Source organism: Lipophrys pholis, assembly GCF_963383615.2.
Source record: "Lipophrys pholis genome assembly, chromosome: 2".
Taxonomy (NCBI): domain Eukaryota; kingdom Metazoa; phylum Chordata; class Actinopteri; order Blenniiformes; family Blenniidae; genus Lipophrys; species Lipophrys pholis.
This window is the reverse complement of record NC_137636.1, coordinates 13,696,334-13,719,053: the sequence shown is the minus strand read 5'-3', so window position 1 is coordinate 13,719,053 and position 22,720 is coordinate 13,696,334. Positions and strand designations below refer to the sequence as shown.

The following is a 22,720-nucleotide window of genomic DNA, read 5'->3' as shown; positions in this document are numbered from 1 at the left end:
CTCAGTCTTTCTTTTTGGATGGCGGGAACTGAAACATCCTCAAAGGGTCCGTTGACGTAGAGACCTTCGACTTGTAATGTCTTGGCCCTCTTTGACGTATTTCTCACTTTGTTTCCAAAGTTTTCAAGTGACCTGTCCTCACCTTTTAAAAGCTTTAGCGTTTAGTTCAAGGTGTTTTATAATGAAAACAGCTTCACTGGGCTGATGCGGTCCACTCAACAATTGTAATTCTGTACTGAAACAAGCCAACGCACACTGCGTACACTGTGGGTTTTCTGTTCCACCCACTCACCCAGCAGGCAAGCGGAGCTGTTTCCCTGACCGCATACCATGCCGGTCATTTGCTTTTTGGTCCCACTGCTTACTCAGTCATGTAATGGTCATCAAAATTGTTGCAGATAGAAATGGCCCCCACAGCGACCCCTGAATAATGCTTTCATGAAAGTGCTCTAAGATGCAGTGGAACTAATGGTTACTAGAAAGAAAAATCACAAACACTTTGTCGTGGTTGATTTAATCTGTGGTAAATGTCTTCGTGGGTTTCGGGAAAGCAGTGTGGGTTTTATTTGACTGACAACAATGTCATTTTGCAACACTGTGATAGGCGGGTGGCTGTTTTCGTCTCCACAGATCAACCAAGACATCTGCTCTGTTCACAATATAAATTGTTTTATCCTGCGTACTTCCAAGAAAGTGCTAAGTGGTAAACCATAATCCAGCCTCCAAAACAAATCCTTGTAAACGACAGCAGACACACAACTGGGCAGTTTTACTATGTATAAATTTAACAAAGAAAGCAGCACAATTTATTCATTTAACAGAGAACAAAATCCTTTTTTTTCTTGTGGATGAAAAATGTTTTGAGTTATTTCAATATTTCTGCTTTTGACTCCATTTGCTCTTGAGTATTTCACGATGATGCAGTTATTTATTACTGATGCAGTGATTTGTTCTGCTTGACGGAAAGAAAGGTTTGAGTTTGAATCTGCTAGTTAACAGGGTGGTGGGTTCATGAGTGGAGTTTGCATGTTCTTTCTGTACTTTTGTCGGGTTCTCTCCAGATACGGACTTCTGTCCGCAGTCCACCCTCAGATTTTGTTGGCTCTTTCAGCAATACTTAATACTGCCTGCCTACATGCTGAATTGTCCTTGGGCAAGACACTGAACCCTGTCAAGAGAAGCGTTATATAAAACCCATGCATTATTAAAATTATTATTATTATTAATACCAATACCAATCATTTTTAGCACATGCTAACTTCTCTTCAGATAGATAGATAGATGTTGGGAGGGAAGGGTTTCCCGAAGCAAGGGGCAACAAAAAGCTTTGGATCTCATAATGGTCAAACATGTCTGAAGCACAAACGGTGGATGGAGACAGCAGACGCGCCGGTACAAGTGGTGACATCTGACAGGTATGGAGGTGCAAGGTTGGTAACTGTTCTGAAGGTGTGAAGCAGGATTTTTAAAGTCAGTGTGTCGTTTGAAGAGAAGCCAGTTCGACCAGTTCTTGATCAGTTTGAGCATGAGAACGAGGTTATAGGAAATTAGAACAGGCGTGTTATTGACATAGGTGTGAAATGACAGAGTGCTCTTGAAAATGACACCAAGAAACTCGACCTGAAAGTGGAAAAATGGAAAAGTTGGTGCTTGTGAGGAAAAAACTGCTAAATTTTGTGGAGGATGTATTTGGTGCCTGTTAAGAGGACCTGAGACCATCACATATGGCATGAAAGCAAATGACTTTTGTCAGCATTGAATCAAGTTTTGATTTCCTTTTACCATAGACGTATGGTTAGCTTCCCAAGGGGTCATGAGCGCTGCAATAATCACCTGCAGTGGCCAATAAACACATTGTCATGTTTAAGAAATTGTGTTCAAATGCAGCTTTTAGACACAATGTGTTATCCTGCTGGGAGTACCTGATAGAAGATGGTACTCTGTGGTCATAAAGAGATTAACAGGGTTGGCAACATTACTCAAGTAGTGGGTGATATTTAGACTAAGCTCAGTTAATGCTTAGGGGCCTAAAGTGTGTCAATACTGTAGGGGTTTTGTCAAGATTAACTGTGTGACTGGCTGGTTATCTATTTGTTTTCAAAGTGTTTAACAAGGTACTCCTAAAGAAGTGTCTGGTGTGTGTATATTGTAATTTTATGAAAGTGAGAAACATCCACCGCAGACAGGCTCTGGAACCACATGTGACCTCAGCATAGGAACTATATGTCTACTGGATTGTTATGTTGAGTAGAAAAACAAGTTTTGTACAGTTTGATACATATGACAACATTTTACAGAGTTCATATCAATGGGATGCTTTCTATTTCTAATCTTTTGCCTTGAATTAGTTGCTGGGTAGACATTTGATTTCATTTTCTAACTGATTAATTTCTGCTTCTTCCCATCGACGGTGAGAAAAACTGCTCTCGATAGATAGTCCGTAGAATGTTGTGCACTTGCAACCATATTTTGTGCTCGGTGGGGTCAGAAGGTGAAATTAGGGAGAGGTGTGTTAATTCCTGGTACATGAGCCAGGCTCGAGAAGTGGGAGTTCAATACATGAATCAGCTGCACTTTAGGTTGGGTCGCAGGCATTCTGTTGAATATAGAGCCAATGTGATACGTGCCTTTTGCCTCATTTCCACCGCACAAAAAGTGCAGGGATGGAACGGGGCGATACGGCAACTTCCATGTTGGGGCCGGGAGCAGGTTCTGGAACTCCGGCGTCGGGGAACCCGGAGCTCCAGAGCCGGCCAGTGTGTGCGGACACCCTAACCCTAACCCTAAAAAAACAGTGTGCAAAGCTGAATATGTCAACAACAGAGGATTCATATGGCTGACGTATAAAAAAAGTGAGAACGTGTAGTAAATCTGACCAATCAGCAGCCGGCTCCTCAAAACTGGACCCGTTCAGTTGTCCTGAGCACCCTGACGGAAGGGTGGCCGAAAAGCGTTAGACCCTTGGAGCTGTTATTTCCGTACCATCACCAATTCTTGCCGTGGAAACCTGAACCGTACCGGACCATCCCGTTCCATCCCGTTCCATCCCTGCACTTTGTGTGCGGTGGAAACGGGGCTATAGTCTCCATTGCAATAATGCTTGAAGCCCATATTTTTAATGATGACTTGACAGCTTAGTCACAGTTAGTGGGTGAGAGTTACATGCAAATGACCGAAATTGTAAACCCCTCTGTCTGATTGTATTTGCAATGATAGCACAGAGAATCGCGGATGACATTATTTTGGGTGTAAACAGGAAACATGCTTGCACACGCACCCACATACTTTTTTTAGTGTATTGACTGACGTTTCCTGGAGGTGTATTGTCACTTTAAAGAAACATAACTTAAGCATTTATAAATAAGAAATAGAAATAAGTAATTTATTTTTGTCCTTTTCTAAGAAATATGTAAAAGTTGCCTATAGAGGGACCATCTTTTTGTTCCTACACGCAAGGGCCTATCACCATATTAGAATCAGAATTAGAAAACGTTTTTTTTAATTCCCAAACAGCCAATTTGATGTTCACAGCCTGTCCGTTCATAACTCGTACACTTCCCATGCAAATTCAGACAACGCACATATGGAAGGAAGACGTGGGTTCAAGGTGTGCTCCAGTGAATAAGTAATCCTAAATAATTTAAGTTTAAAAAATAAAGAAAGCCTCCTCAGTCAGAAGAAACTTTAATGTTAAATTCAAAATAAAAGACCTCAATTAAAGAATCAAATGCCACTTTACACACACTTGTTTTGTTTCTGACGAAAATAAAAAATGTTCCAGCATAAAATAAAAATAAAAAAAACCTGCTTCCCGGCCCCACATTCTCTGATGGAGGAATGTGACCTGACTTGACTAAATTGTAAACATTTGTGTCATTTCTCTTGTCGAGAACGCTGACTTCTTGAACTCCTCCCCTTTCCCCCAAATCCCTGCTGTAATGAGGAACATGGCTTGCATTTCCAGAATGGATGCCCCAAGTTATTCAAAAAATGTGTAAACTGCGGGTGTCATGTGTTGATAAATCCACAATGCCTCAAAACAAATGGAGTCATTTTGACAGGAATCTACATAGAAATGTTGTCTATTGTGTCAGAGCTAAACCCAAAGGCTTAGTTAAAACTGAGTCAGGTTCAACCGACTAAAAAGGGGACCCACCCTTTTAGTTATGACGAGTCCTATTTGGCCTTATTCTGCATTTGTGGAAGCAATTCATGACCAAGCTTAACTGCATTGCTCACATTCGGCAGTATGGCTGCGCGCCAAACCACAGACCGATGGAAGAATGCAGCCAAATTGTGTCACTTGACTGATCGACTCAAGTGACCGTCAGTTGACATGTCGCTGTGCACGTCGCTCTTGTTTGTAAAACTCCAAGAGAGAAGCTAAACAGTGCATTCCAGATAGAAGAAGCCATTCCAGGCAGATGGAGAATGGGATCATGTGTTTGTCAGGAAGATCCACAGATGAGTAATCAATGCTTTATGTGCCAGTGAAGCTAAACACATCAGGAAACAAAGCTGGGGCTGTCAAGCCAGCAGGACTTTCCATCCTGAAAAGCACTGTGAACTAACCAGGAAATGGGAATACACAGGATGAAATCACGCCACAGCACACTGGAGAGTCCACATCCACAAACCAAATAGATGAAATACAGTAAAAGCTTTCACACTTGCAGGAAAAGTTTTTTTCCCCCCAGTACACACAAGTCTGAGGATTGTAATATAAAAGGGCGTTCCCCAAATAAACAAATGATGACGAGTGATTACGAACTCTGTTGCTGCCAGGAACTGACCAAAAACATCTACTCAAGATATGGTGCCAGCCGATTCGATCCAAGAGCAAAGTTTCGGGATACCCCGGTTATCCTGTACATTTCCTCTCTGATGCCGAGAGGGCAGGCTGCCTTCAGCTTGGCCACTGGTGAATACCACAGTGGCTAGTAAAAAAGAGCTGAGTGCTGCTGACACCAGGGCCTGTGGGTGGTGACATCATTTGTAACTACACAGTCAATGTCTTCGTGTATGCACTCCTTCTGCTTGAATATGTTTAATTTCATTTTTTGGGGGGGAGAATTACTTTTGTCATTTCGAGGCTTTAAGTAGTCGTCAAAATATAGCTGCAGTCTGTTTGCAAATGACTCAACTTACTTTCATGCTTCCTGATACTCAAACGTGAAGTATTACTGCAGTAGTTCCTTTTGGCTCTGGCATAGGAGGAATATAACCCAACTAGCAATGTACTGAGCCAGAGGTCTGGTTAATCATATACTTTCAGTTGGTAACATTTTCTTTTTTTTTTCTTTTGCAGTAATGGAAAAATGGATGGCTGTCTGTCAAAGACATGATGTGTAATAGTCACACCACAGAACGTTATAATATATTATCATATTTCATGTTTCGGAGATAATTTTTCTTAGCATAACATGAAAACGTAACACGGATAATGATTACTTCATAGTGTAATAATATCCCACACCAAAACAGTGCGTCGATGTGACAGTTTAACGTAGTGCAATATTAGCACATTAAAATGTGACATCGATCTACTTTCTTTGGTTGAATGCTATGGCAGAAATGTGCTTAAGATATAATAATGATGATTATTATTACTGCTTTTCTTTCTTACCCCGTCATTTAAAATCTCTTAACATAAAGACAACTTTTGCTCGAAGTCTGTTCAGCTCAGGGAAGAAAAAAGTTTTGGTGCTAACATGAGCTGAATGCTGGACATCTTCACAGGAAAGTGCTTCGGATTCTTTGGAGCGGTTTTCGTCCTTGACATATTAACAACCTGTTTCTGTAATACTCAACATTGCTGTTTTCCATTGACATTTTAAGCCATGCTGTTATACGTGCTGGGTGCTTGTCAAACTCTGTTAGCCTCTTTGGATTTGAGGTGCAGCATGTCCTGTAGTGTAGACAACGGTTGTAGAAATCTCAGAAGCGCACCACATTTTGTTCTGTTTGGCCAGCAAAACCATGCAATGTGCCTATTCCGCTACTAAAGTCGGTTTTATTCTGTCAGCGTCCAGGCAAATCTATTCTTGTCAGATATATTCTGCTACCAATGAGGGCTTCCCAGTTTAGTGGAACATTTCAACTGTCCAATCCTTGTTGAACAGATAATAATTCTTAAATGAAGAATTTTCCAAAGCCGCTATCCTTTAGTTTTTATGGCGCACGTCTGTCACACTCGCCATCCATAGAAATGCCCGGAATGCACTTACATGTGATATAATGACTTCTGACAGCGGATGTGAGGTCGGACATCACATTTAAGGTACGTCACTGATAACGTCCCCTGTTGTTGTTTTAGAACAACGCCATATGTAGAGCTCCTGTGGCCGGATGCCAAGTTTTTCCTTCCTTGTGTGCACATTATTTTTATTCATGCAGACAGCGCGTCCAGTTTAGGGACGCGAGAACTTTTCTTTTTTTTTTGGAGACTCAAATCTTAATCACACTTGCTTAACATTACCTCGTCGTCGTCTGCTTGTAAAGTTAGTGGCTGGAAAATTTTTACGGTGACAAAAATTACTGATTAAATGTTTGTTTTTTGCAGGTTGTCTTTACAAGAAAGTTCTGCGAAATTTAATGAGGTAAAAGGCCTTTGATGGCGCGTACTCTCGCAATGCAACCGGGAAGCTCATTATATGCCACTCTTCACGGCACGTTAGTGATCGCTCGCCAGAGGAAGAAAAAAAACAAAACAAAAGAACTTCTCTGTGGTTTGAGGGGAACGTTGTTGAGGCAGAAGTGAGACAGGGCCCCCACAAAGCCGTAGAGGAAGCACCTGTTCTAGTGTCATTTTCTTTATCGCGCTCCAAAGTGCTCGGCCCGCCTGACGCAGGACGGCCATTGTGCTGATCACACACACCTCAAGACAAAGCTGTTTACCTTGCTCTTTCATGCATCACGCCATGTGTTCACAGATAGGTTTTGATGTCCCGTGTTTACTTTTCACACGACGTAACAACATGCCGTGTTTACCTGCCATCAGCTGACGGAGATTTAAAAATAAAGCTGCGGTAATGTGAGGCTGATCAGACGACTGAGGAGGGTGGCGCTGAAAAAATGTTATTCAAAATGAATTTGTGTTTCAAGATTTTGTCACATTTTAAGTCTGCAAATATATTTCAGGTATTGAAAATTTGTGATTCATCCAGATTATTTTTGGTCAGATGTTCATCTTTTTATCTGCTCAGACCTCGATGGAACCACGGCTTTACCTCAGCTCATAGTCCAACTATGTGTCAAAAAATACAGGAACTACAAGAGAACTTGTTGGTAGTAGTAAAGCTGTGTTTGAGTTTCACTGCATTGATTGGTTTTTGAATTCCAATAATTTGTATCTGATTGATGAATTCATTACTGAAATGTTTCAATATAAGAAGACCTTAACTATTTATCAGCTATTTTTTTTACTGTATATTGAGTGATTGGGTTGTATTTACAGTAAAATACATTTTGGGAAATAACAGCCGTTATTCCTGATGTATTCTAACACTAACAGCAGTCACTTCAACTTTTTTTTTTTTTTTAGATACATGAAAGTCACAATCCTTGTCTCTGTCTTTCCATATTGGCATAATACCAGGTTAAACTCAAATCAGACCTACTGTTTGCCTGTTTTTCAGACTCTGCAGTTGTTATGCCCTGCCAGTGTCGAGTGTCTGCTTTGTGTTTTCATTGTCACGTGAAAGTTACAGGTCTGTGACCATCTGTCTCCTCTTTATATCCACTGCATTTTTAAATCTTCACTTTTTAGTTTTCAATATTAAACAAATTTACCTCACTAATGTGCATCGCCGTGTTTTTCTAAATCTCCTTTTTAAAACTCGGTGTAGGTCTATCGTTTCAATCTCATTGCATTTCACATCAATGGCTAAACATTTGGATATAGATTTAAATCTTTTATAACTAGTTTCTGTAGTTTTCGGTCTAAAACTCAACAGTGCTGGGAAAATCCATGACTCTACGTTTCACAACAGATTCTTCGGAAGAACTATGATATAACCGGTTTATCTTGGGAAGGTATGGTGTGTATTAACCTACTTTCGACAAAACCAACATGTAATGAAGTCAATTTTCGCCCTCTGGTGCCAATTGTAATGAAAACATAGTCGCTTGTGGTTTAACTAAAGAAGTACGCCTTGTGATTGCATGAATTTATCTGACTCTGTATTGATTAATGTGCAAAAACGTCAAATTTTCGAGAGGGTCTTTTTTATTTCCTTCTTTTCTGTTTTTAAGTTACATGTGGTGAGCTGGACGCATGTTTTTCATTTATTCTGTTTGTCAAATGAAGTATTTGCCCTAAAGTGAATAAATCTCCCCAAGGTCTGAAGAAGAAATGGGGGGGGTGGGGTCTTTTCCTTCTTCTTCACTAAAAATACATGTGTGTTCTTTCTCTGGTGTTGTATTTCTTACACATATGGCATTTATGAGGCTTGAAATGTTGTGTACAGTGCTGTTTGTAATATTTGCTCGATGACTCTTGCTTCCCTGCCTGACTCGACATTTTTTTTTTCGATTTAGTGTGGTTCATGATGGTCGTCTAAAAATATCTGGCTCTTAAAATGAACCATGTGTGCCTTGAATTGCATAACTGCAAATGAAACGGGGATTGTTGGTGACAATGGAGTGAACAAGAGCAGAGAAGATACGTTGCTTTGAGTGTGTTAGTGGCAGGATGGTTCTGGTGCTGGAAGGGAATGAGGTGAGGCTGTTGTGATCATTTCGTTGATATTTTAGTTGAGTTTAATCGGAGCCGTCCTTGAGCGAAGGGGCCGAGTCAGGGACGGGTGGGGTAAACACGAGCATGTTTGTGTCTCAAGACTCGGCCGCAGCGGCCATCCTCTGGTTGTTTTGTCCGCAACTCATCCTGCAGACCCGATAACGCTGGAGGCAGCACGCCATTGACCTCCTCACCCCTCCCTTGGCCTGTCCCTCCTCTCTGGCCCCTGACACCTCACACCACACTTTCCGTCATTGTGTTGCCTTCCTGGCATGCGACCATCAGACACGAATGGGACAAGAACAAGGTAGAGGGAAGAGGAAGATGGAAGTACATGATGTAGCGCACATCTGTTGCGCTACAGTTTTCCTGACCACATTGTCTTGGCAGTCGCTTGAGTTCCAGGCTCCTTAAAAAGCTCCCCGACACCTTGGAAAGTTGACCCTTCTTCTTTCAAAGTGATTTCCCTCCAGTTACGCCTGCTAAGTTTTAAAGATGCTTGGGTGCATATTTTGTTATTTGTTAAAAAGAATCCTCCTTTTGCCTTTTGCTATTTTCCTTTTTGTCAAACAAAACTTGGTATTTAGTGTTCAGGGCAGTGTGGAAAAGTAAAAAAAAAAAGAATTCTTCATTCTGTGTCATTTATGCTGATGCTTTGATCATTGGAGACAGCTCGGTCTATGCACATTTTATTGGTGTGTAGGGAAAACATGTAGGAACTTTGGTGCCTGATTTTATTTAGGTTTGTAACTGAACCAAATTTTGAAACGAGTCCCTCACTGAACAGATTTGTGGGACTGAGCTCATTTGTGGTGACGGGAACTTTTTAAATGTTTTACGACCCTTCAAAGTCTGTTTGCATTTCTGTTAGTACAGGACACTAAAATGTTGTGGTCATGATAAAAACATTGAGGACTTCTTTTGTCTTAATTGTGTCACACCACACAGAAAAACAGCCCACATTAAAGGGAGATGCTGCCTCAATGGCCTGTCCTGAGTCATCTTTAGTAATGGCTCTTGTCCCAGTTATATCTGGCCACCGACGGCCTGAGCAGACATTAACTTCTTGTCACTGTATAAGAATGCAGGCCAATCTTGCTCAGGCCTTTTGCCGCCCCCCCCCCCCCCCCCTTTTTTTTTGATTACTGCTGCGCCTCAAGTGCTCTGCTGTAGCGATGTTTAACAGGTCAGACTGCGTATCCAGTGTCACTGGCTGAGCCGGTGAATAGTGCGGTCGAGAGTCAGTCATGCTGGGCTGCAGCACATGATGCGGTGCGGAGGGTTTAGCTGGGGGGCAGCACTTTACTCAGCTTTGGCATAAATACAGCAAGTCTGTCCCAGAGTTCCTTTGTCACTTGACTCGGGTCTAATTCGGGAACATGAGAAGTCTTTTGCATGTGCGTGAGCGAGATGAAGGTTATGCTTCCTACGTGTTGACCTTCGTACCCGTTGCTCTGCTGTGGATGTCTTTGTTATGCTATAGGTGGATATTCAGTTCAGCTTGTGTCTGATGCTGTCCGTCAGCACTTTGTATTCCACTTCCCTCTGTGGTCTTGGTGATTTGTCCACTGTACACACTGCTTTTGACATTGGTAATCCTGAATCATTTTTGATTAAAGAAGTGGATCGTTTCGCAAGGCTTTTGCTCAGCTTGCCATATCTTCCGTCTATCTTCTTGCACACACACACTCACTCATTAATTTTACTATGAAAGCGAAACAGATGTTAACAAATAGCCAAATAAAAACAGTTATGAAGAATTTTATATGGCCAGATTTATTCACATTCTCACTCTGCTGGGTCAAATGCACTCATTGAGGTTAAAATGAAAACATTTTCAGCGCATCTGCCGAGCAAATGTATTTGTCCACTTTGTTGTCCCGTTAAATTGTCATGCACATTTCAATGAAATATAGGGATGGTTTTCCCCAAAACTTTGCATCTTTAAATCCACACATTTTTTTTTACTTTTTCAGATGTCTCATTGTTTTTCTTTAACTTATTACCCATAGTCCTTGTTGTACATAAAAAAAAAAAGTAGGCTGGTTGAACTTAAAGTGAAACAAACACTCTATCTCATTGAAATGTTACATTTTATATTGCTGTGACTCACATTAGATGGGATGTGACAGTGTATCTCACGTCAAAGTAGATTTATATACTTGGTAGCTTGATTGATATACTTGGGTTAGAGTTTGATATTCCCCAGTGTGGGAGTTCAACAAGTGTTTGTAAAATGTATGTAGAAATTAAAAATACACAAAAGACAATCTGTGTCAAGAAGAGGCATTTCCGCCACCTGTCAGATTCAGAGTACTTCATTTGAAAATAAATCACCAACAAGAAGTGAGAAAATTACAATAAGAAGCAGCAAAAAGTAAGGATGAGTAGGTGAATTAGGATATTGTCCATGAGATCAGTTATAATCATGGTCATCAGTCTGAAATCTGCCACTTCACTTCACGTCTTGAGGTTTTTTTCCCATGAAGAAAGAGTTCTTCAGAGTAAGTAGAGGGACATTGCATAGGTATAAATCTCATCAAATCTAAAGGAGATAGTTAGATGAATACCTTTACTAGTATCTGATCGATATCCTTCTAGTAAACCGGCACATAACTCAAACATGGTAATCATCTGCCTTGTTGGTCTAACAGTGCCTCCAACAATCGCAGTGCTTGGTTCTGTGCCGTCTCTGCAATCAAAGATCCAACAAATGAATTTAATTTAAAACAGCAGTGCATTTGAGGGCACAGTATTTCTCCACCCACAAAAGAACTGCACTAACAACTGCAATCACACTGGTTTGTTTCACTAAACCTGGAGAGTGTGAAAACAGTCTGAAACTTATTTCTTCAACAGAATTCCTCCCTTGTGTGTTTATATTCACTCTGCGTTTTGTCAACCTGAATTACAAATACAATCTCTCAAGCTGGATGTTTGCTCATTACATAGTTAAATATAAAATCTTGACATTTGCATTTTCTCTGTATTTGCAAATTCTGTTTTTAAGCAGGGCAGACTCACTTTTGTCAGTGAGACAGTAGTTGTATGCAAAGTTATATCAGACACCTGAACTCAGTGAAGTTTATGCTGACCTCCATGAAGTCTTTAAACCCACGCCAGCGCTGGAGGGATTCTCTGCAAACCTACAGGAAAGATAACGGCATGAAGGAAACACTTGTTTGATATAAATCGTCACATCAACTCTCTCTCTCTCTCTCTCTCTCTCTCTCTCTCTCTCACACACACACACACACAGGATGTTGTATCGCCTGTGATCTTCAGAGCTATGTGCTCCCAAATGTGTTTATCTCCATTTTTGACAACAATGAATGGCATAGTTGGAATAGTTTAACACGGGATCACAGTTATCCACACTTGTCCTTGGATCCTGTCTGGCCTGAGAGTGCACGCACACACATGCACTTTGCCACAATGAAGGGTTAACACATTTCCTGTGGACTATTGTATCTGCTGGAAGATGGTGGCATCCTGATCCTAACTTTAACAAGCCGACCCCCTCTTCCCTCTCTCCCTTCCTCTCTTCTCCACTTTCCTGCTCTCCATCACATATTGAGCTCGCATTTCTTTGTGTCCTGTCCTCTGATTATTTCCCTCTAGGGACACTACATTGCCAGCGCATTCGTCGTTGGCTGTACACAGATTATCTACCCATCAATCTCTCTCCCTTCCCTCCTTCACTCATTCCTTTCGTCCTTCATGTGTCCGGTGATCCTCCGTTTAGCTCATGTGGAGCAGACTAAACACTTTTTTTTTTTTTTTTTTTTTAGCCAGGGCCAATTGAGCTTCCAGTAAAAACAGAGAAAGTCCAGACACAAGCATCTGTTGCCTGCCTACCTCCTGAATGGGGGTCTCCTGTCCCCTTCCGTGACATTCTCAATTACAAAGTTGAACTCTGAACTAATAATGCAGTGATTTACCTGTGCTTTGGATGCTTGATAAACCCCTCAAATAATTATCCATGTCAGTGTGGAAGAGGAGTGTCAGTGGCAACACTAGTCTCATATGTAAAATCTGTTTTTATAATAAATCGGGTGTGTATATGCACACGCCATTTGACGTAAATACAATTCAAAGTGCTTTACAGATTAACACGTTGATGATAAGACAATGGAGTAAGAGTATAAAAGCAAATGCTACAAATGAATAAGGAAAACCCCAAAAAGCTCGAGATTCAAAATAAGATGACTGATAAAAGAGGTCATTTTAAAGGGGGGGGGGGGGGGGGGGGTTAGCTTTAAAAAAAAAATTCATTTGGAGTTTTGAATATTTTTTGAATTTGTAGTTTCCACATTTCCCAGATGTTCTCAGTTCTCAGTCATGGTTGCAATGACTCATGTTTCTCTATGTCCTAAAACCTGTGTGAGATTGAAATGGCTCCATTTCGTCATCCATTGCAAAAGACTGATTTGTGTCCTTCTGAAATCCTCGATAAACAGAATGTTTGGGAAAAATAACACATCGTTACACCGAAAGGTTTTTCAAAACGTGACCTGCTTGTGCATCGTCGGCGTCAGTTTGACTGGCTTGTAGGCAGAACTCGTCCAGTTTAATCTTCACACAGACGGTGGACCGCCAGAATAGCTGACTGCAAGATGAACAATAGTCTGTTCATTTGTACCATGCCAAACTACAATCACTTGGTATGTTGTGTCATTCCTTGTACTTTTCCACAGCTTTTATTTCAGATGTTTTCCTCAGTGCAATTAGATTTAGCCCCATCACTCAAAACAGTCAAGGAAAATGAATTCTAAACAAGTCACTTCCCACTTGTTGTGTGGCAAATCACTCATTGCTACACTGGAACAGGACATCCCGTCTCTGTGGTGGCATTAGGATTAGGCTGGACTTGCCCCGGTAGTATTCCGATGCCCCGTCCATTTCTGGTCTGGCTGGTTTACCGGCACGGGGTCTCAGAAGACGTGATATCCTCTGAGTCGTCATTCAGCTCAGTTCTTCAAAGCAACAATAAAATATTCAACTGTTCAAACTTAAAATTGGCCAAAAGTCATTGAGCAAAGTTGGGCATCAGTGGTGTGCTGCTTCTCTTTGCAGTTCTGCCAGCCTGGAGGTTGGAGGCTTTCCAGGGACAGGAAAACACCCACCTTCTTTACTGTGGTGCTGACGGACATCGATTCAGACCGACACTACTGCTCTTGCCTCACTTTCCATGAGGCCGAGGTCAATCTGCAGGTAAGACCACAACACTTACACTCTCATGCTACACCCCTGGTTGAGTTTGGGTGATTCAGTCGTCACGGTCGTCAAGCACAATTTCTCATGAGACGGGTTATTGTCCTGTTTAATTCTGGAATTCTTCAACAGCGCCAACTAATATAATGTGATTTCAATGTTTGTCCTTAATGACAAATTAATATTCATACATGTGAAAGGGCTTTAGGAAGTTATTTACCATGATAGGGAACACATATACTTGCAGCATTATTTATTTCTCTTGATTCTAAATAGTTTCAACATTTGTTGCCAGCGATTATTTTGAGTAGATCTTGATAGGTCTGAATTTGAGGATATTTTTGTGCAAATTATACTTTGACTCGTATTGTGGTGACATTTCTAGAGCCGTTAATTATCCCACACATTTAAATCGTGTCGCCTGCGCAGACCACTATTTTTAGGACATGCCCTCTGTGCTAATCCCGAGGTCCCTGCAGGCCGGGCGTCCACTGCCCAGGGGTATTTTGTTGGCTCCCTCTGTTGTAGCGTGTACCCAGAGGAGGGGCCATAACCTTCAAAAACTATTTAGTCCCTTTTGTCAATTGGTTTGCAGCAGACTCCCCGAGCTCCTCGTGAGGCTCCTCTGTTAGATTATCACAGTGATAATAGAGCGTTTCATTGACTCTGACGATCAGCGTGAGGTCAACCTTCATCCTCGTGTGTCTCGCTCATGACTTTGAGAAATCCTCAGAGATGTCATAGCTGGGTAATGCGATGATACTTATTTTCTGTTTTCCATTTCAAGCCTGTTGTTTTTTTTTTGTGGGGGGGGGGGGGGGGGGGGTTCTTACTTTTTGGCACTTTGAGTTTTAGGAATGGCTGTCGCATGTGTGATGTCTTCCAGAATCTCCGGCGTTACCAGGAAACAAAAGTTCCAGCCTAATGAATCAAGAATTGGCTGAGACATTCTTGTATAAAAGAAAGGATGGACCTGTGCGCCCAAACAGCTTTTATTTGATTTACTCTTGCATACAAGCTTGCCTTTGATTGCAGATTCGTGGTCACGGCAGAACTGTTCAAATTCCCCATAAATTATTGATTACAACAGATTTGTTTGGATGGGATCAGTTTTATACTTTTTATATGGATGAACTTGTTGAGTTCTGCCTCTGCCAAAAGCCCACAGAATACCAAGCTAATTGTTTCACTGTGTCAGACTTTGTTGGAGGCCTTAGATGACTCCTGTCGCTCTGCCCGATGTGCCGTCACAGCTGGAGAGCGGTTGTCAATCACATTCCAGTGAGGTCAGCAAAATGTTGTTGAGTTACAGATGAGTTGTGGTCTCGTCCAGGAAACGTGTCTGCTTTTGAGCAGTGGACGGAGTCACTTTGTTGGATTTATTTATTTATTTTTTAATCAACACTCTCTTAAAGCATTGTTTCCTCATTACTTGAATGTTACAGTCGCTATGAGAGTCATGCAGAAGCTTCACTGGTAGACAGATTTAATTCACATCTTCATATGATAATTAGAAATAAACAAAACTAGCCACGGTCTCTTTGAGTGAGTCTCTTCTCTGTTTGAAGTGCCTCAGCTGTATACAACAAGTAGGATATTCTTGAATTGCCCTCATTCACTATTGAAAATCAATGCTCCTGAGTTTTCTTTCTTTTGTTATCACTCGGTGTTTAGTACTGGCTTGAGAATTCATTTAGACTTATCCAGGGACAAAGAAACGTGAGGCAAATGCTTTGCCAAAGAATTAGTGGCATTTCCGTCATAGCTATCCCCTCTAAATAAAGGAAAGATGCCTTAGAAACGAAAAAACAAAAACAATAAACAGGCCTTTCAAACCTGCATCCTGACGAGTTTTTTTTGTTTTTTTTTAAATCTCTTAAAAAACATGAACAGACCATGAGCTCCTGCCAGCACCTAACAAGGCACCTGGTAGGGAGCGAAGTGTGTTGAAGTGTAACGGGTCACAATATGTGCAATTTGGATCTTATTTAGGTCAGCAACAACAAAGGCAAAGGTCAAATTATGCTGGACTCTTCGTGAGACAGATTTTGTTTTGACTTTGTGATTTTCTTTTTCTTGGAACGTATTTTTTTGATTTACTTCTTTTATTATTGTACTGATCCTAACAGAACACAGTCGTCGTCCCCCCCCCCCCAAACTAGGTCAGAAATAGTGACATCTTTTTGTATTCAGGGTCCAATTTTCAGCTTCCAGTGCTGAATTTGGTTGAACAAAAGCACCAAGACCTCAAAAGCAACGGGAACATGTTGCATGTGAAACAGACAGACGTCAGGTGTGCACATGAAAAGTTAACTATGTGGCGGACCTTGTGATGGCTCCTCAAAAGCATGTGATGAAGCATTGTCCTGCATAAAAAAAAATCATTGTCTTCTTCAAAGATGCAAGGTTTATCTGTTCCACTGCTTGAAGAAAATGTAAAAACTTAGTCGTTCTTTATTAATAGCTGCTCATACCCGATCACCACCTTTACCTCGATGGTGTCTGAATCAAACTGGAGCTCCTCTGTCATTCATACCAACACACTGAATGTTTGTTTGCATCAGGACAACTATGTCAGGTGAATCAGTGCCAAGCCCATCACCAGCCATGTATTAAGATACAAAAGACTATGCAGTAGTAATATTTATTGCCCGAAATGACTGAGACTCACGCCTGCAGTAGCCATTGAAGATGAATCTCTGTCAGCAGTTCACACAACTGAATTGTTTGTATGTGTTTGCCGCAACTCATCTTTAAAAAACAGCCACAACGGCATTACCCTGTTTTGAGAAACTTTAATTACTGTGCTGTTCCTGAGAGCCACGAACGATGCATTGGTAGTCATCACACATTATAATAAAAGGATTATAAAGTGTCATTTACAGAAGATTTAGACTATCGACACTTTCACATGTAATGTTATATTAATATTTCAAGAGAGGAAAAGACGTAGAGATAAAGAATTAGTGAATCACCAGATTGTGTCTCCTCTCCCCTCTGATATAAAGCTCAGGGTTCTGCAGCGACAAATTTCACTTGATTTATGTGTTAACCTTTATTTCCTGTCACTCGTTCTTTGATGCTGTAAGTGAAGCAGATAGTTTGCACGCCTCAGAATTTAAACCTTGCTCCAGTAACCTCAGTTTTTCACGTGACTGTCAGACTGCAATCATTTTTAAAGCTTGTATACAGAATGATCTAATGTCAGGCTGTCAAAAAAAGTTTCATTGACTGCAATACTACACGTTTTTAAGAGAATATCTGAACTGGTTTATTAAGGGAGACGTTATTACAAAATAGTCGGTCAATGTTAAAGCTGTTTGTGGAGTTTGGTTGTGTATAAGAATTTTATGTGTGTGTGTGTGTGTGTGTGTGTGTGTGTGTGTGTGTGTGTGTGTGTGTGTGTGTGTGTGTGTGTGTGTGTGTGTGTGTGTGTGTGTGTGTGTGTGTGTGTGTGAATACATCTAGAAATTATTAGCATTTTTGCGTTTTTATATTTAGCAGGTGAAATTAATCTCATATCTTAACAAAAAGCCACACATGTCTGTGCATACAAAAAAGACACCTGACCTGCAAACTTTGGATACTTTGCGAAGATCACATACTGTAATGTGAAGACTGAACCAATAAACTTTTGAATCCGACAGGCTCCTCATCACTGCCTCACCGTTTTTAGTCGGGCCCACTTTAATCATGGGATCAGGCTATATTTGGCTTCAGCCAGCTATCGCATTACAACAAACAAACACACATTCCTGTTTTACCTTTTCAGAAGTGAAGGTCTTGAAATTTGACAGTCTTTTAATAATCTGCACTCTCTAAACTGACTTTCTTGTCTGCTCTGATAGAATCCAGGGAGCGCCCAGACAGGCGGCACAGGAATGTGTTTTGTTCAATAATTGAACAAAATCCTAAAAATAATTGAGAAACGTGACCCTGATCTGACTGGGTTTTTATTTGATCCAGCACTGCTTCTTTCTGGGATATTTAAGCACGTGTGGCATGTTTTCGCTCTCTGGAGAAATAAACCAGATTGTGAAAAGGGATTTAGTTTGGAATGAGCACAGATAGGCTGGTGTATCAGTGGTGTAATGAAGTTTATAGATCTGCAGCAGAGACGATAAGGACCCGCCTGAACCTCTACATTATACGTCTCATTAAACAAAATGTAGAACAGTCATTGTGGTCTTTGTCAGCGTCGTTGGAATCATCGAGGCCATCTTTGACATTTTGTTTGCATTGACTTTGTTAGGAGTTGAGTCTGGGAGGGAAAACCTATTTGCTTTTGAACTATTTTTGGTTCCTTTCTAATCAAATTTGTTTGTGTGACCTTTGTGCGATTTTAGAAAACGTGCACAATTTATTAAATGGCTCCAGGGGAAAGAGACACCGTTGAACCACGACAGATTGGAAAATTGGAAAATTATTCATCCAAACTTTCTTAAACATGTCTCTGCCTTTGTCTCCACTCTGGGGACAAAGTTGAATTTCAAAAGTTTCTGGTAACCCTCGTCTCTGATGCAATAGTTTCAATCTCACATGGCCTGACAAATGTTCCACTTTATTCTTTTGAGCCTATTGTATGACACATCTCTCAAAAGAAAATGGAAAAAGGGTGGTTTAAAGTTTCTAAACAAAAAATTCTTCCATTCTTATTTTATGGGACATGCCAGATATGGCCGGCTTGCTGAATGTCTTCGCTGTTCACTGGAGTTGGTGTCGTCTACAGTTGCTCTTCAGTGTGAACAGCACACATCACAGTGTTGAGCTCTTCGCCTAAAATAGCTTCTTTTGGTAACGTTTCAGGGATCAAAGAGTATTGAGGCGGACGGAGATGAAGACGAGGAGGGAGAAGAAGAGGATGGCCTGATCCAGCCAGCTCAAGTGTTTGCACCCAAAAGTCTCATTCTTGTGTCCAGGCTGGATCATCCTGAAATATTCCGGGTAATAAGATATGATATCATATGACTAAATTAAAAAAAATATTTTTCTGTCTGTTAAGAAGAAATTCTTTGAATGTTTGTCTTTTCATTCTTTCATCTCGCAGTCCTGAGTTGATGCTAATCCACTTTGTACTGTCTGCAAAAGAGGCCAAGTTTGCTTAGGTGTGAGCGTGAATTTAGCAAAGTAAGTCAGCCAGAGAAGCATAATCTTTTCAATAAAATCAAAGTTTATACATACTCAGTCTCTGCTGTAATAAACAGTGCAGGAAAACGTGAGCTGACCCAAACATAGAAAATTATTTTTTTTTTATCTTGGGACACCTAATAAAAAGTGTGCAATGATTAACCCTCTAAATGCCTACTGCGTATGGCAGGGAAGGGCAACATTGCTTATTTTAATTACTGCTAGAATTTCCAAATGAAAGAAGTAATGGAAGCTAATTTAAGAAAAAGGACTCAACGTGCATGCATTTGATGTTTATAAATTGAAGAAGACTCAGTAATACAGTCATTTGAAGTCATTTCAGTTGATAGCTTCTTCAGAAGTTCTAAAGATTACCTGTGAAACCAATAATTCACAAGTTATTGGAAATGTCCTTGCTGCCACAGAGTATGGGCGGCAGGTCCACATATGGCCCACAGGCCCTCGGTGCAAATCTCTGGTATATGGAATACTTTATTTCTGTGTTCACATATCATTTGATGTTTTTTCCTGACAGGGATGCTTGGGTCTGATCTACACTGTGTACATCGATAGCCTGAATTTCCCTTTAGAGGGCCTGGTGGCCAATCTCTTCACATTCCTGGTTCCTGTTGCTGGAGGTTCTCAAGTGAGTCTGCATGCAGCGTTCACTCCTCAACATTGTGTTAACAGATTATTTCTCACGGTTGGCAACTGGTCAGAGCTGACCAGGTACCTCTAACCGTTGGCATCAACTCAACAATTAACCATGCAATTTCTCACTTGTGGGACTAATAAAGGTTCTTCTAATCTAAACTGACACACAACACTGCTGTTGCTATCGATCAGTCCAACTTCATGTGTTTCTGATCTTCTATGCAGGTTGCAACAATTAAAATTGTTTTATAGGTTTACATAATGAAAGTGAAACCAAACGTGAGGAAAAAGTAAACGAAAGCAAGACATTAATTTAAAAAGCGATTTATTTGTTGTGAATTATTTATTTCAAAATAACAACTGAAAATCAAAAAAATGCAAAAGATAGAAACTGATAAAAGAAAGGGTAACCTATTTCCTGGAATATTTCGATGAATCTGATGAATATTGGAGGAGGGATCTGGAGAGGAAAGGTTGGGAGTCACTGGCTTCAAGGGCGCTTCAGGTTTTTTTTTAGTTTTTTTTTTTATGTTGTGCTGACTGAGGATTTTCTTTTCTTTTTTTCTTTTTTTCATTCACTTCAAATAAAGCATATACCGAACCAACTCAACCCGACTTGTCACTCATGTTCCTTCAGCAGAATATGACACACTGGATCTAGTCTTTTAATTATTATTTTTTTTTTAAGGAAATTTTGGATGTTTCTGAGATTTGGCTGCAGCCGTGTGCTGCATTAGTTGTTGTTGTTGTTTTTTTTTTTTGTTTTCATCAGTCAACGACAAGCAAACGTGCTCATCTGGTCAGTATAGTCTGTGAAGCATGAAATAGTATGTGTCCTCTTTATTCGATGCATGCAGCTATGAATCTGAATAATTGACTGACGGTTCCAGTCCCTCATGACCTCAGGTGATTCTGCTGATTGTGTTTTTCCCAACAGAAACTGTTTAGCCTGGGAGCAGGAGACCGGCAGCTCATCCAGACGCCTCTGAACGACACTCTGCCCGTCACTTGTAAGAGTGTGGCTCTGCTCTTCCAGCAGCTGGGTGGGTCCACTGTGTTAACACTAACTAGTAATTATGAGTCTGGTCATGAGTAATTCACTGTATCTGTTCTTTTGCAACCAACAAGATTAAATGACTAAATATCTTGTCAATTGTTTGGTATTGTCACAAGTCCTACTGTATAATTAATTGAAGTGACAACCTTTTTAATCATTTCCTCTCGCAGGTTGTCACATGTACCCGTTGCCCAATTAGATTATACCGCTGTTTTGTTTCTACTGGTTGTTATAATCTGAATCTAAGAACATTTGTTCTAAAATATAACTAAAGGACCTCTAAAGGAGTTTAATCATGCTTGTGACATATTTTACATTTATCAGATTTTTAGTGGATTAGTGCCCCTTGGTTAATCATGTATTGATAAACTACAGTACAGTTGAACTTACACAGTCAGGAGACTTTCACAACAAGCTATAAGCTGAGGTTAATTCTACACTAAATGTGTCTGAGACAAGATTATGTTGTTTTCTGCCGTGTCCTGTTAGAGTTGCTGTAATTTTGTCTGGGTTAAAACAAGCACATGATGAAGCTTTGATGCAGTTTGCTGGTTTCACATTGTGGCGTTCCTGCAAAATATTCTAGTTATACCTTTGTACAGTGCGTCGAGTACAGAATCCCTGATTCACCGTGACTCATTTGCGGTGTTTCAGACTCTGTCATTTTCTCTGGCACTCTCTTGCTCACGGCTCATTGTGTTTGTGGACTTTAAGGTCATTCCTGAATATCCAGCACGCCTTCACTTCCTGCAGCATGCCTCTGTGAGCTGAGTGAAACATTTAATGTAATTCACCTGAAATTTGATTTGTAATGGAAAGTTGGCTCTCATTTAGCCTCATTTGATTAGAAGAATGTGCTTCAGATCTGAATCAACTCAATTTCCTCAGTGTATTAACACCACCCTCTCTCTGTTTGGACAGAGTGCAGAACATACACATGGGGGGTGCTTACTTGATACATGTGATGGAGGTCATGTGGAAGTCATGCATTTGCGGCCAATCTGGATACACAAAATAAAAAACAAAGTCAACATACGTTCCAGCGGGTGGCCTGTCCGTCCTAATGAAGCTGATTCCAGGAATCGGCACAGCACATTATGGAATGTTGTTTGTTCATTAGACTTTGAAGCGGCTTCAGTACTTGTGTGTTCAATGTGTTCAGCATGTTTCTGCTCTTTGGATCTGGCTTTTATCTTGTCCATCCATCCGCCGATCCATTTTCTATACTGTTTAATCCTGGTCAGGGGCACAGGGCACTGGAGCCAATCCCAGATACTATCCCCTGTGATGGACTGGCGACCTGTCCAGGTTGGACCAAATACCCAGAGACCGACAACCACACTCACACTCACACTCACAGCTTGGGGGAAATTTAGGCTCACCAATTAACCTCACGTTCATGTTTTTGAACTGTGGGTGGAAACCCGCACACACACGAGGAGAACAAGCAAACGCCACACAGAAAAGGCCCCAGGCTGTATTTGACCCCCCAACCTTCTCGCTGACACTGCGCTAATTTTTATTTTGGGTGATTCTGCGTTTTTTTTGTCAGACTGTTAAACCATGTCACAGACGAATCAAATTATATTTTATAGCACTCAATCCAAAGAACAAAGCAACTACAAGAGAGCCTAATTCCATGTTTGCACTTTTATTACATTATATGTTTAGAATACAACATATGAGTAAAAGAGGTTGTACTGAGCTCTTAGTTTATTGGACGTGAGAAGCTCAAATTTGCAAATGCAATAAATGAATGCTTGTCCGCAGAAGGAACTGGTCTTATGAACAGTGGGAAAGCTGTGGTTGAGCTCAGGAATGAAAAAGACAGTGGGGCAGTTGGTCAAGCGGGAAGTCTTTCAATATCTGTGTTTTGATTCCCATCTTTACATCTCCAAGTGTTCTTGGGTAAGACACGGAAACGCAAGTGC

The 22,720-nt window shown here is 40.8% G+C and overlaps 1 protein-coding gene across 2 annotated transcripts in view; it reads left to right on the top strand.

The window, feature by feature from the left end:
- sbf2 (SET binding factor 2) overlaps window positions 1-22,720 on the top strand; it is a 100,184-nt gene that overhangs the window by 21,249 nt on the left and 56,215 nt on the right. For both annotated transcript variants that reach the window (XM_080493379.1, XM_080493378.1), the window contains exons 3-6: window positions 13,814-13,951; window positions 18,758-18,895; window positions 19,614-19,724; window positions 20,670-20,775. In XM_080493379.1, the coding sequence (XP_080349505.1) occupies window positions 13,814-13,951; window positions 18,758-18,895; window positions 19,614-19,724; window positions 20,670-20,775 (493 nt within the window). The remainder of the gene's footprint in view (window positions 1-13,813; window positions 13,952-18,757; window positions 18,896-19,613; window positions 19,725-20,669; window positions 20,776-22,720) is intronic.